General features: G+C 38.3%; 1 protein-coding gene across 19 annotated transcripts in view; it reads right to left on the bottom strand.

Moving 5' to 3' along the window:
- Positions 1-15,227, bottom strand: part of EHBP1 (EH domain binding protein 1) — a 203,678-nt gene that overhangs the window by 101,789 nt on the left and 86,662 nt on the right. For all 19 annotated transcript variants that reach the window (XM_088160923.1, XM_088160933.1, XM_088160935.1 and 16 more), the window contains 2 exons: positions 10,927-11,179; positions 4,492-4,675 (listed from right to left, as the gene is read on the bottom strand). In XM_088160923.1, the coding sequence (XP_088017049.1) occupies positions 4,492-4,675; positions 10,927-11,179 (437 nt within the window). The remainder of the gene's footprint in view (positions 1-4,491; positions 4,676-10,926; positions 11,180-15,227) is intronic.

The following is a 15,227-nucleotide window of genomic DNA, read 5'->3' as shown; positions in this document are numbered from 1 at the left end:
ATTATTACATGTCATGCAGAAAATTATTCTGAATTTCCCATAAATATTTCATTAGAACTTAAATCAGCTAGTTTGTCTGGCATGAGAGAGAAGATGGCATGCAAAACAATTAATTTTCGTTTTTAAATGAAAGACAGAGAGAGCTTTAACAATGTTGGTGACAAACAGAGATGGTACTATTGGCTTTGGACTGCTATGTGAATGTGTATTCTTCTCTTCCACTGATTTAAAAGGCCATCACAACTTCTTGTCTAAAAGCACCAAAACCAATTCCTGTGTTTTCATGACTACCAGCAAGACCATGACCTTCATAAAGGCAAGAATAGTGTACACAATAATGATAGTCTTAAACTGATTTATCATCCAGTCCTGGTACCATACATTTTCATTAGTTGCAAGGCATAACTAAAAATCCATTCAAATTAAATTTCAAAAAGCATCTTGTGGTCTGATACCAATTTTATGTCTGTTCATATAATCATGTATTGCCAGAGAAACATCTATCCCCAGGATGGAGTGCAGGCGTTTCATTTATTGAGAGATTCTGGGCAGGCAGCTGTGAGATGGAGCTCCGAGAGCTTCCAAATCCCAGGCTGGCAGCTTGTCAGCCTGCAGCAGTTACTCTGTAAGGCATGTGTTTAACCAACACGGGCTTCCAGACCCTGAAGATGGGAGAGAGGATGTGAGACCAAGCTGGATTCACCAAATATACCTGTCCATATACCTGCAGGTTAATGGTAATGGCAGAAACCTGATGGATTCATGAGGCATCAACATGAACTTTGGCTAAAGTCCGGCAATAAACTCAATACACCAAATCCCAAGAAAAGCCTCTATCAGAATGGTTTCCAGAAAGTGAATGGCATATGCTATCCTTCAAAGGAGTCAATGAGTAAAGGTCAGTCAAGTGCAAGAAGTATTCTCTTCTAACATTACAAGAAGTATTTTCTTCTAACATTAAAACAACTCTATGGTTGAGGATGCTTACCTGTTTCCTCCTGTTCCCTACTAAATAATTATTTACCTCCTACATAAATTCAGTAGAATTCCTGCCCCCTCATTCTCACAAACACAATAAAATCCTTGGTTGTGCAGAGACAGATTGCTTTAGCTTCTCTACCACGAGACATAGTTGCCAACCCTAGGACTGATCTTTTTTCAAATAAATTCAACATAATGCAGAGAAGAGATCTGAAACTGGCTGAGACTTCACCCTGCTAAAGTTCGTATGTATATTCTGTAATCAGCTAAAGCAATGATGAGCACTGATACGCATGCTATGTACTGGTCTGATACCACATTTTGAACCTGACCACATTATTTTTCCACAAAGTCAACAAGTGGAGGAAATTTAAAGACTCTATCACCTCTGTGAAAGGTAGAACCTGTTTATCCAAACCGTGTAAAGAACAGTAACAGTTGTATGACAGTAACAAGCCTAATAAGGCTTCAGCACTGTTGGGCTTGACAGCACTGTAGCAGTTTGATGACTGAAGAGCTTAATTACAGCTTTGCACTTGTCAGACTCACCTAAATAGAGTCAGCATACCATAGTTTTCATTTGAGATTATTAACTGTGGGGTAACTCCAGATCTCAGACTCTGCATTTTAAGCTCTCTCTGATGACTCAGATTAGGTTGGAGGAGATACACGAGACAGGAGAGAATTAAGATATTCCTTTAGGAAGTGTGACTAGATAAAAAAAATTTCAAAGCAAAACTTCCTCTAAACTCAGATATGACAAACATTGGGCTAATTCTGCGGGCTGAAGAGCTGGACCTTTATGGAGTGTTAAACCCTGCCTTATCTAAGATAGATAACTGATCCTTCCTCACCAATATAGACAGGGGATCTCCAAGTGATCAAAAGGGCCTGCGCAAGGGGAAGACATTGAAGAGGGTTGGAAAGGTTTGCTACTACAGGTAACTGACTACCCATCACTTCATAAACTTGCTGGTGTGTAGATGGCAATGACAGCGTTTATGTTTTTTGGATTCGGCCAATGTGATGCCTCTAGCATGTGAAGGAAAAATGAGCACCAAATACCCTGTCAAAGACTTGCAGAGGTGCTTTTGCAATATTTTTCCTTAAACGCTGAAGTTCTAATATTAATGCTCTGTAGTTTAAAGATTAGCATTTCTGCTCCACTGGCATTTCCTATGACAACAACCAAGACAGGGAATTGAACCTGCTGAAATCACTTAGCCTCTGGTATAACTCCCAAAACTTTCTGTGCACAGCAAACTTGGACAAAACACTGACTAAGACACATGATTTAACCTCCCTTTACCTAAGTTTACCTCTATAGGACTATTCCTCCACATAAGGGCATGTACTAAGTTCATGTTTGTATAGTGCCTATACCTTTGAATGGAAGTTTTTCTGGAGTTGCTAAACATTGTCTCTATTATTGAGCAATAAACAAGTCATTTGTGCCAACACTCCAAGTCCCACCTGGGCACTATTTTGTACTGTTCTGTGAGAAAATGGTTTCTTTTCTTTTACATGCCAGTACTTTTCCAAATTTCAAAAAGCATTCCAAGTAAAGTGCTTTTGATCTGAGTGCAAAACAATTCAAGCACAGAAAAAAGACTGTGCTTACAGAAAGCCTTCTGCATTGCAAGTGACCGTACAATATTTTAACACACCCACTCAGCAAAACTTTCCACTGTAATATAATGAACTAGGACACCACATCTGCTTTGGAGCCTTCCCTAATGTGTCTTACCCTCCAAAATCCTGTTTAAAAAATTAATTAAAGCTTTCCTACAAAAGAGCTTATGAGCACAGAGCTTCACCTTCCCTCCCAGCCCTAATGAAAATCAGTGTTTCAGTACATGGACCTCTGCTGATCTCAGCTGTGCCTCAGGGTAAGGGGCAGAAAGGTGGGCTGCAAGCAAGCAGGCACGAAAATATTCACCAAGTAACACCACACAGACTGTCCATAACAGCACAGTCTTCAATCCTGAATATTTTCTTAACCAATTCCACCTTCCAGACACTCTAAAGCTGCATCCATGGCAGACAAAAACTACAACAACCAAACTCGGTAGTAACATATTATTTCAGCACAGCCAAGATATGCATGAAGCAGACACATTTCCTTGGATGCATATCTACAAAATAACACCTCTCAAATAGTGAGCAATTTCCACCAAGCAACCTGATAAAAATCTCCACAGATGTCTCTTCACAGCCTTGGTAGTACCAGAAAGCTTTGCTTTGGCCATTTTGCTTTGACCCAAGAGCCAGACTCCACCAGAAATCAAATAATGTGTTACTTTTCATGCAGAAATTCATATAGAAACTCCAGCTAACAGGACTGAATCCCATTTCAGAGCGTTATAAAACTGCTGTGCTTTGATTTCACATATCCCTGGTTGCCATTTTGCATATGAAGAATGACTTGTGAAGTGTATTTGTGGACTTACTCCACTGTTTTGTTTTGCAATGACCAGACAGAGGTTAGATTTCTGGTCTCAAATTCTTTAGCACGAGTGAGTGGTAAAATGACAATAAGATCAGAGCCTGAGTGGACAAGGACATAAGAGCAATCTGGCTGAGTAATTATGCAATTAAATGACAGGTATGACAAGTAATTTCCCTCAATTCTGAAACTTAAGTACAGCAGGTATGATTCAAGGCAAACCAGATGATAATGTGTATACATTGGGCAACATACGCTGGAAGGGAGGTATTCACCTTCCTACCTTTAAAACAATGTATGACATTTATTTTTAAGAAAGGCCCACTAACTTACACTATTAAATGTTTTGTTTAATGAAAAAGCACAAGTGGTGCTGACTACTGAAACACTGGAGTTGAAATCCACATTGACAGAAGTCAGCTGTTGTAGTAAGGAAACAGCCACATCTCACATTACCTATTCCACCGAAATTAACTCCGATTTTCCCATGAAAAACATAAACGGATATGCATATGTAAGTATCATTAGTCTGGACACGCCTGGTGAACAGTTAACCTCTTTTAAAGTAGACTGTTTTGTTTTTTGTTGTTTTTTTTTTTAATTACTTCAACATAGCTTTGGAATTGGACATATATAAATGCCAATACAAATAAACAGTATCCAGTACTAAGCTTTTAAACCCCAGATTTATGACAGAAATATGGAGACAGACTCTTCAACAGGGGCAAGGCTTAGGAGCATTAGAATAGATCAGGACAAAGCACTGTTGAACATTATTTTCTTCCTTCTCCATGACATATATAGCTGTCCTGTAACATTGGTTACTAGAAGACTCTTTTCTTTGAAACTGCGGTTGATGTTACTGTTGTCATTAAATCCTTAAAGAAAAAAATACAAGTTTCTACTGTTGCACCCTCTCTGTGAAACAAGTGAACAGAAACAAGACAGCATCTTATTAAGTACTGGCAAAGCTTTTAAGATGCCTGCAGAAATAAACAGGAGGTTTACAACGCACAGAAAGGTACTGTTATGAACAAAGAAAAATTTTGGTATGGAAAGCTTACCTTAGGAGAGGAGGAAAGCTCCCTCGATGCAGGAATTGCTGACATGTTCTCAACCATGACCATCTCTGTCTTTGGCAAGAGGTTTGGGGGTTCAGGAGCCTTTCTTTTCATCTTCTTTTCTGGCTCTTGTAGAGCAACTTTAATTAAAGCAGGGCTTGATTTTGGTTCATAGAATGGATTTGATCTAATTAAAAGAAGGGAAACACATTTCTTTGCTATCTCCTTGGAAATAAAACCAAAAATAAGACCTGCTTAGGAAAGCCAATGACTAAAATGCTTTTATTATCCCACATAAGAATGTTTTACCTTTATACGCTTTTAAATACTACATTTTCATACAATTGAAAAGTGAGTTACAACAGCTAAAACTGCATTATTCGGTCACAATTTTCATAATTTTTATTAAGTCCTGTAAATTGCAGAAGTTTTATCAACTGCATAAAAGCTAACTCTTCAATTATACTTTGCTATCTTTCAGAGTGATCTGATTTTATGACAAGATCAATATCAAAAATGTGAGTGAAGCTACTGGGTGTCGAACACTCTAATTAACAGAAAAAAAGCTTGAGTAGAACAATCAAAAATTAGCCCACTGGTACAGACATGTTCCCACAGGGCTTTAGAGGCCTTGCTCTTGGCTGTCCAGTTTTGAGAAGTTTGGCCTCCATGAGTATACATTCACCCTCAAATGGATTTCAAACTCTGTAGTTTACAGGCACCACACCATTTTAAGAACACTCCTTAGATAAGAGAATAGAGCAAGAAAACCACCTCTGACTTACATATATCGCTCTGCAGACACCACTAGGCATCACCTCTCTATTTTGAAAGCGCCTTTTATAACTAAACTTTATTTGAGAGTGTTACAGAGTAAATATCTTCCACCAATTAGATGCAGTCCAAAGAATTATTCTTAACTCGAGTGCCCATGTTCCAAATCTGCATTTGTACCACCCCAAGTAAATACCTCCACAGCCGAATTTTGCCATATTTTATGTTAGTTTGATACATCAAATATCAATCAGTTATATATAAAATAATGGCTTCTTCTACACACTTAGTAAGAGCCAGGAGCTTTTTATCCTGCTAAGGATACTTAAGGAAATCTTTTTTGTACTGAGTTATTTCATTATTCATACTATTTGCTTTTCATATTTTGCAATCCAAAACTGAACAGTTAGTTATAAGATGGATACATTAATCTATTCCCCCCTAGTCCCGCTTTCCCCTGCAAGATATATTTATCACATATCTCAAACAATGATTCCCAACAATTTATCTGCATACAGTTAATATATGCAGTGTAAAGAAGCACAACAAATAACCTCAGTCCCTTGAAGTCCCTTAGAATTCAACTCTGGATGGAAACACTAACGTATTAGGTAAGAGTCTACCTAGCTAGATCCATTGACAAATTCCCTCTCAGCATAAGAGACAGGAGCTAGTATGTGCTATTTTTAAGAACTACAACAGCAGTAAAAACCAACTATTCATACAGTTGCCTTCCACACAACATTAAATTTCTCCTCTTTGTTTGTACTTGTAGTATGGAAAGGTCTTTCAGTCTCATAGACAAACTTTAGAGTTAATTTTAATGCAATTTACACTCATCCTGTTTTCACAGAGAAAAAGCAAGCAATTAATAATCTACACCACAGAAATCTACTTTTGAAAGGCAGAGTTTACCAAAGCACATAAGTGAAAATCAGACCTTTCTAAGAATCTGCTGCTCCTGCTCCTTACAGAAAAAGATATCCAACTCCTGAAGCAAGTGGAAAAACTAACACTAAAATAACTCATTTGTTGACTGAAGGCAACTTTCAGGTGTTCCCACTTTGGTGCCTATCAAGTGCAAAGCCACCAGTGCAATCAAAACTAAAGGCAACCAAAGAAACAAGTTAATGGAAACAGAAGGGTGTTTTCCATGGGAGGCATTCAGGTTGGAGTGTAGAATGCATCCAGCTGTCAGTAGCTCTAATTTAGCTGACAGCCCAGCTGAGGTGCCTTCAGACATCAGAGAGTTCAAAGGGAGGTGAAAATGAAGATAAAAGAGATAAAGGCTGAAGAACAATGCATTCTATGGGACAGCACAAGATTTTATTAAGTTCAACAAGTCAGCCTTTGGAACAGCCAACATGTTTGGCAGGAATTTACCTCTGAATTAGAAAGGTGTTAAAATTATTTTGGTGTGAGAAAAAACCTACCACCTTACCAATGAGAGTAAACAGGTTTGGAAGAAGCATCTTTAGAATTTTTAAGCTCCAGAACTGCCTGCACTGCAGATATCATCCTGAAGAATTGCACCCTCTGTCCCCACCAGAAGGAAGTGCTAAAAGGAGAGAAGCTTTTTTTCTCTAGAGAAGAAGTAGCTTGAAAGCCAGACTAAACCTCAATTTTGGTCACAGAAACAGACACAGGTACATGCACAGAACAGACACGCTTGGTGTCACAAATATTGAGCAAGATTTTTGAAAAATAATGTTAATACAGAAAAAAAACCCAACTAAAATGGTTCTTTCCTGAACAAACTATAAAGTTTGAAGCCATGAGGATCTGGTATATGTAGCAGAGTTTGGTCCAACAGGTTCCACACAGCTCTACAAGAAATTAAGCATCTGAAAAGTCTGGTTGAAAAGAGCCTTAGCTGGAAAATATTAAAGCACTTTTCTCAGGTCAGGCCCATATTTACTGGTTCTGTGAAGTTATTTAACGGATTCACATAAAACTATTTGTCTAAAAAGACGCTAGATTGTCCTCCACTAAATTAAAAAAACTTCAGACCTGACAAGATACCTGGCATTAAACTGTTACTGACCATGTGGTGGCTTGTGGCTTCTTGTGCAACAGGCAACTTCAGCAGATGGCAATTCGATAGCCTTGCCAATTACATAGCATAATTCTAAGCCATACAATAATTAACAAGATAAGAAGCCACAGAGCCAAGTGATATTGGAAAGCAAGTTTTATTCTGGCCAATTTAAAAATTATTTTGATCAGTCTTACCAGTTAGTGGAGAAAAAAAAATTAAAAATAAACATTTTATTGAGGAGGAAACCCAAAGCTGTCAGCGTGGCCAGGCTAAAAGGTCAGGCAATATTGCCAATCAAAAGTAGTAAGGTTGAAAGCATTATACAGTAAGCAGTTGTGAGCTGTGCTATTTTCAAATAATTAACTTCACAAGGTGTGCCATCCTTCACTAACAGGTGGATTTTAACGTATAAAATTCAAAAAGATAAAAACTGAATTTTCCACTAACAGTGAAATATCCAGACTTACAAAAAGAAAATGTGGTCCTTATCTTTAGCTAGGTATGAGAATTTAGCCAGAGGAGTATGTTTTGGGAGCACAGTTTTGCAGCAGAGTAAATAAACTGGCTCACCTATGTCCCTCTGTGCCATGCAATGCTCCACAATGCTTGTGCTCACGACTGTGCTTTGTGTTACGAAGTATTAGTTTTCTTCACAAACATTAGTCAAAGACATTTCAACGAAGCAAATTACCCAAGGTAAATCCTTCAAAGAAGTGCACTGAGGCCAAGTACCTTTTACTGGACTACAGAGAGTCTGTTACAAAACTGGAGTCAGAGTTCAGCTCTTGGGGCACTTCGTGTAAGCTCCAAGTCCAGAATCAAAACTAGGGATCTGCCAGAGCAGAGTGGGACAAGGGTCCTGATGCTAACTGGTGTGTCCATATTCTCAGGACACAATACTGCGTTTTCCACAAAATGTAAGAGCAAAATGCCAAGCAGTACATTAAATGAACTCCAATTAAACATTTAAGACATGGGGGTAAAAATACATTGTATTTCCTAATAATCAATAAATCAGGAGCCTTCAATTTCTTCCATTTCATGCCTTCCACCTATAGGTTCAAAAGGACACCTGGAGACAGCCCTTGACCAGTGGTAGTCAAAAATTAAACTGAATTTTTTAAAAATCAAAAGACAAAATGTTATGAGAGGTTGAAAATTACATGCAAAGTTTTCTATTGTCATGATATGACTCAGTTGTTCAGCTTTGTCTTGAATACACTGCTCAGGCCAAGTCAACACATCTTAAAATAGACACATAGCAGAAGAAATAACAGGGTCCAGAGATGGGCGGTGGAAATGATTAGAGAGATGAAGAGACTTCTGTATGAAGAGAGATCGAAAAAGTTAGCACTCAGACAAGTGACAAGGAAAGGTGAACATGCTAGAGACAGACAACAAATGTTTATGGCAAGTAAATCCAACACTACTAATGGTTGTTTTGATAAGCCAGCAGAAGAGACAGCATGGGACTGGAGAGGGAATTTATTTATAATCAACAAAATAAACACATTTCATTAGAGATCTTGTTTTCTTGTGGAACTCTCTGCCACTAATTGACACGGAAACCTAGACTTCAAGAGGCTTGGAAGAAGATTACCCACTTATGTAGATAATAAAAGCATCAATATTCACAGTAGGTAAAAACAGTACACACCTGGACACAAACCCTCACAACTTAGGGCACTCAAAAAACACCAACTGGCACCGCCTGTGAAAATTCGGCTTTTGGTGCTCACCAGACCATGCCTTAGCAGAAGCTTTCTACTTAAAAATTTGAAAATTAAGGACATGAGATGAGGAAAAATAGTGTTTGTAGATGTAACGTAGATCTAATATTACATGTCCTGTGTTTCTAGACTGAACTTTTATCATTACACTCATTCCTCCAGAGGGTTTCAGCATAAAGATTCAAGGGTTCTCCTTGCCACACTTCTACCAAATGCACTCAACAAATGGTCTCCAGGTCGTTTTGTATGATGTACTGCTCCTGTAACTTCAGAGGAAAATGTGGAGAGGAAGGTTACTTTGGGGGTCAAGACATAAAAAACTTATGTTAAAGATGTAAAAAACTGATTTTACAGTGTTTACTGACTCTTTATCCTTCCATCTTCCCATGGGACACTGCTTTGTCATGAAAATACAGACCAGCTTTATGTTCAAGTAGACTCAACCTATGGGGAATTTATTTTTATCTTTGGGGGGAAAAAACCAACAAAGCAAATGGAGTCATTAAAACAAGAAGGAGGCTGTTGTTAACCAAGTGCTCAAGTCCAGTACACAGCAAAAGGAAGGGTTACAACCCTGCCAGAAGCCCCTTTGCCATAGATGTGCTTAGGGTGGAAATGGAAGTATACACAGAAAACGGAGAAAATTCTTCACTTGCTCATCCATGTGGCTTTTTCTCTTGCTGCTCCTCTCAGTCTTTGCTGCCCTTTATAACTATATCTTGGTGGGTGTAAAATACACACATTTTTATTCCCTACAGATTCTGGCGACCAGGTAATGACCAGGAATGCCTGGTGTGGCTGTCAGTGTGATCATACTGTTCTCTGAAGACACAGCAGCCAGTGCTGTTTGGTCAGGCATTGTCCTGACAAATGGAGCTGGCAGAGGCACATTCCCAACACCCTTTATTTATTTATTTTTCTTTTATTTTTCACAGACCAAACATCAACATTAAATCCATGGCTACAGAGCTTTAAAAGGAAAAAACTCTGCAGAGCCCTTCATATGTTTCTATTGGAGTGCCTTCCATTTCCTAGACCACAGCTACCGACAGAGAAACAGAAAGATCATGATACCATACCTCTGTTAATATTGAACTAATGCAAAATGTCATGCCATGATAAATCTCATTAAATAATGTAAAATTAAATGTTAATTAGAATTGTTATCTGTAAAATTGATCAGATGTAATCACCATAAACTGTCTCATGAGTGGTGTGGTTGGTGACTATTGACCACAAACGTGGATTAAGGATACACCTTCCAACCTCCCAAGCTGTGTAGGAATTGCAAAAACTCTCTTTTCCTCATAGTTTTTACACTATAATACAAGGCAGTCAGTGTGAGTTTATAAAGGTTTTATGTGCGGTCATGCTGAAAGAAACAACCTAAGTAAGCACATATGGTATTATCTTTCCCATTTATATTCAGTTTATGAGATTCTCAAAAATGTGCTATGCAGATTGCAAAATGCTCTTCCTTTTTACATACTGCATCAAGATAAAACAAACTCCCTGTCATCATTGGCAAAAATTACTATTTTATGTAGTAAAAATCATGGCAAAAAAAGGAGGAAGGCCCAAGCTCTGTTGCTCCTTTAATTTCTGTCTCGTTTGCAATTGTCAGGGCATGAAGTGTCAGAAAGGTCCACAGACTTGTTCCCTATCAAGTCCTTCGCTATCAATAAGGCAAAGGAAAGTTTCCTCACTGATCATGTTCAGCTGAATAGCATGACCTGGGGGTATGGTATTTCCTGCTGCTGAGCTGCCCAAGGATGAGTCTGTCCTATTGGAGGTGATTAAGGCTCACCATGGTTCAGCCAGTACACCTCAAGATTAAGCCAGGGATCCCACTATTAATGCCTGCAAAGCTGCTGAAAGACAGAGAACCATACTTACTCATCCAGCTCTTCCTCCTCAGCTTTAGAGGTATCTGCATAGAGGTATTTGCTCATATCCACTGGCCTGACGTTTTTCCTTTTTGCAGGTTGCGGAGGAGAATCTCTTACACTTCCAGGTGCTTCAGGTGGGTGATCTGGCTCATCAAATGGGTTTAAGTACTCTGGGGCATCTTCATCCTTGAGGGGATTGTAACTGTCAACATAGAAACTTTCTTCTGGTTTTGAAGACGAAGCTCTTTTAGGGTGAAGTTCTACCAAATAACAAAAAAAATTAAACAGATTTAATGAATTAAAAATTTGAAGGCATATTTTAAAGGCATATGAAAAGCTCTGCTTCTTAACTCTCAATACATAAAGTTATAGCCTTAGGTGAATTTTCATGCTTGTTTATTCAAAAATAGGCCTTTCAAAAGGTCTTTTAATTTAGACTATATTAAATAGGCTTAATTTTCTCACTTACTACAGCTCTTTCATTAATTATTAGTTTTCTTATTTGTCATATAAATGGCATCACAACAGATATTAAAACATTTTCACAAACTATTAGCCAATTTATGTCCTAACAAAATGTTCCTAATTATTTATTTGAACTTTTAATAAAGAATAAAGACATTCTGTATTTTATAATATTACTGGATTTAAAAACTGTGATAGTAAGTAGGTGGCCTTTTCATTTCTTAACATTAGTGAACTAAAAATCAGCTATTAAGTATGATCAGTAATTACATTTCAAAACACCTGTGCCCCTGGTAACAATACATAATCGCACTGGAAAAATGAATTTAAATTAACCCTAAAGAAAAAGATAAATCACTCATCTTTTATTTGGGCTGTACAACAAAAAAGTTATTGGCAAGCTGGAGCTGCATGCTGTTCTCTGTGTAATATCTTTTCTGAGGTGTCTGTTACTCTACAGCGAATGGCTTCTGGATACTGAATAATGCAAATCCCCATTCAGCAATACAACATTTGTTACAAAGACACTTAGTAGTGTTAATTTTACTCTTCTTGCAGCATCCAATACTCAGCAGCTCTGTTCAATACTGGTGGTGACGTACTTTCAAATTCTACGCAAACAGGAACTTCAATGCAGTGTCACTAAGATCTACCTTTCAATAACCATATCCACATTATTCTTAATGGAAAGTGTGTGTTTTTCAGAGGTATGGTTCACTAAACTGGACTAAACATACTTTTAAGGTTTAACAGAGCAACTCTAAAAGTTATTTGTAAAAAGAGTCTAAAAAATAAAAAGATGGACTACCAAGTGAATTTTTCACTGAAGAAATATTTGGGAAGAAAAAATCTCTAGTCACACAATGAACAAAGGGAAGCACTGTCCTTACATGAGTTTGGATGGATGATGTACCAAAGCTGCTAATCCTGTTGAATTGCTAGAAAATGTGAGTGCTCTTTACCCTGACAGCAAACATCCAGCTCACTCTGAACCCAGCCATTAGCATAGCCCAAGATGATGGAAAGCCCTACCCCATGCAGGGTGAACAGCTCTAACTTATAGTGTGAGTGAACCAGAGGCATTCCCAGCTGCATAGGAATATCATCCCTCGCTGCAGGTAGTGACTTCACCTATCTATGCACTGGACTAGTCACTAGATCAGGGCAAAGGCTCAGAGCAGGAGTCCTTTTCAGGACTACAGAGATCCACCTGCAGCCTGTGGAGGAGACCCATGCTGGAGAATGAACATACAAACAAACAGCTGCAGGAAAAAGTCAGGGTGTGTGTTTGCAGTGTGTCAGCTGTAGTGCATGTGTTCACTCCTACCCCAGAGTAAATGCTTATCCCTTCAGAGAAGGGAATAAACTAGTGGGAACTTATTCCAGAAGAAAGGGCAGTTACTGCACAGCAGGTGATGTGTATTAACCCTAGTTTATGTGGTGATGTGATCATAAGCCCACATCTTTTTAAGAAAGCTGTTTCAGAGAAAGCCACAGTGAAATAATATTGAAGGTCTATAGCTTAATTGACATGGGAAAAGAAAGCATTTAAGGCAGAAATTCTTAAAAACACAAATATAATCAAGCAAGAATCCTTCAGAGTACTATAAATTAAATATATTGAGCAGAGCCCAATATCTAAAATGTATTTGTTAATTTATTTTAAGCTAAACTGGAAAAGTGGTTCTATATAGACTTAGGTCATTCTAGTGTCCAGTGCAGGTGGTTAAGGCAAGCAAAAGCTTTACTCTTCTTGCCCTGAGATGTCCTCAGTGTGGGTATTTGCAGCTGAGCTGACTCCTGGACACTCAAAGCTTACAGGAATATGTCCAAACTGTTTTTAAAGTCAGGGGAGTCAAATCTCTCCCTTACTGAATACTGTACATACAGTACATACCACACTTTGAAGCTCATGGTAGTCAGAATACTACTCAAATATTACTCACAAATTTAATGATTTGATGAACTAGAGGAAGCAGAAGTGCATTGGAGATGTGTCCTCAGAAGACAGTTTCATACAAAAAGCAAAAATAACTAATGAAATGCAGAATAAAAGAATCAATACCTTGTTCAAATAGTGTGGCTTATTGACAAAGCTTTAACCAAACTTTTTACTACTTTAAACTTTGCTCAGGTATTAGAGTCTTTTATCAAGAAAGTGGACAACTACAAATAGCTGCTTCTGCAACTCCATACGATGGATCATTGCACCTGCACATGAATCTGATAAATACACATTATCATATCTGAGGGAAACCTTCTGGTAACGCACAAGAAGGAAAGTCAGTAATATATTATGAAATTAAAACATTCAGGGAAACAAACTCTTAAAACCATGGTGTAAGCTTTTATTTTTAATTTGCTTTTAAGTGTATCCTGGAAACAATGAGTTAAATGTTTGTTTAAATCTGATAAATTAAAAGGGGCAATGCAAATGGTTTTTGCAATTCTTTTTATTTTGACACTAGATCAAATGCTGTAACTCTAACTATGACAAAATTATTTCTCTTTTTATTGGCTCAACAGGAACTACACACACAATGCTATGTATAAGTGCTCAGATACCTCTGGCTTGTTAATTACTAAAATATTTCACAAAATTCTACATGCAGGTTGAAATTAAAAAAGCTTCTAAAGATATAATTCTCAAGACACCTTTATAGGTAGAATTTTGTAGAGGTTCAGAGAACCCACTTAACTTGCTATTCATTGTCTCTTGCCATCCAGGATACTATTTTCCTTCCCCTTCTGCCTCCTTCAAAGTCCCCACAGGGAAGGAGGGTTCCCACGAGGGTCCCCCACCTGAACCCAAAGAAGTTCTCTCCTATGGGGTTTGTGAAATCCTTTAGAACTAGTTTTGTGCCAAATGTTGGTCATCACAAGCCTCTCTATAACAAATTAAGTTGTTATGATGATGACTCAACAGCACTGCTCTTAAAGCCACACCCACTGTCACCTGTCACTTTTCTGTAACAGACTCGTTTTCTCAAAGAGCTAATGATCCTGAGAAGCGCACTTTGGCAGGCTAAATATACAACAGTTTAGAAGTGGTCTATTTCCCTCTTGCAGCTGCTTTTATATTCAGGAGGCAGCACAGATTCTCCTGCTTTCCCCACATCATTCATCACAGCTCCACATAGGACTCCAGTCTCTACACTGATATAAATTTAAAAAAAAAGAAAAGAAAAAGATGCTTGCAGTTTGGCACATCAAGGGTCAAATACAAAATAATTTTGCATGATTAAGTAATAAGGCCACAGGGGTAGGAGTGACAACAAGAGAGGTAGAAGTATTACTACAGCAGAAGCACCGGCTGCTCTTGGGCCAGATTCTGGAAACATTACTTGCCCTAACTCCACTGAGAAAGACTGTTTGTGATAATAATCATTCTGGCACTAGCTATCTGCACAACCAGCTAGAGCATCTCCAGAAATCACCCTGCCCTTCAACCCACTTGCCTTTTGTAACACAAACATATTGTGACACATCCCTTAAAACCAAACAAAACCTCCACCAAAACATCGCACATACCACTTTCCCCTTGGCAGAGGATGAAAGAAATAGCCACATGAGAAAGGTACTCAGTTACATCACTGGCTACCTGACTGGCAGGCAGGCACACAAGCACCATGGGATGTGAGCACCCAACAAACAGCACAGAGTAAAGATGGAACTGCCCAGCGCTTCTAGAAAGAGTAATGACTGACATCTCCATACACCACTGGTGATTTTCTGAGCCTTTTATTCATACACTCGTAACACACTGCTTTTCATGAAGAAATAGAAGGGACAGAGTGACCATTTTCCTCTCAATTGCTTCCTCTGCTGCTTTGGGTATAGGGC

The sequence above is a fragment of the Sturnus vulgaris genome, chromosome 3 (genome assembly GCF_052056855.1).
Source record: "Sturnus vulgaris isolate bStuVul1 chromosome 3, bStuVul1.hap1, whole genome shotgun sequence".
Lineage (NCBI taxonomy): Eukaryota > Metazoa > Chordata > Aves > Passeriformes > Sturnidae > Sturnus > Sturnus vulgaris.
This window is presented reverse-complemented; position numbering and strand designations above follow the sequence as displayed.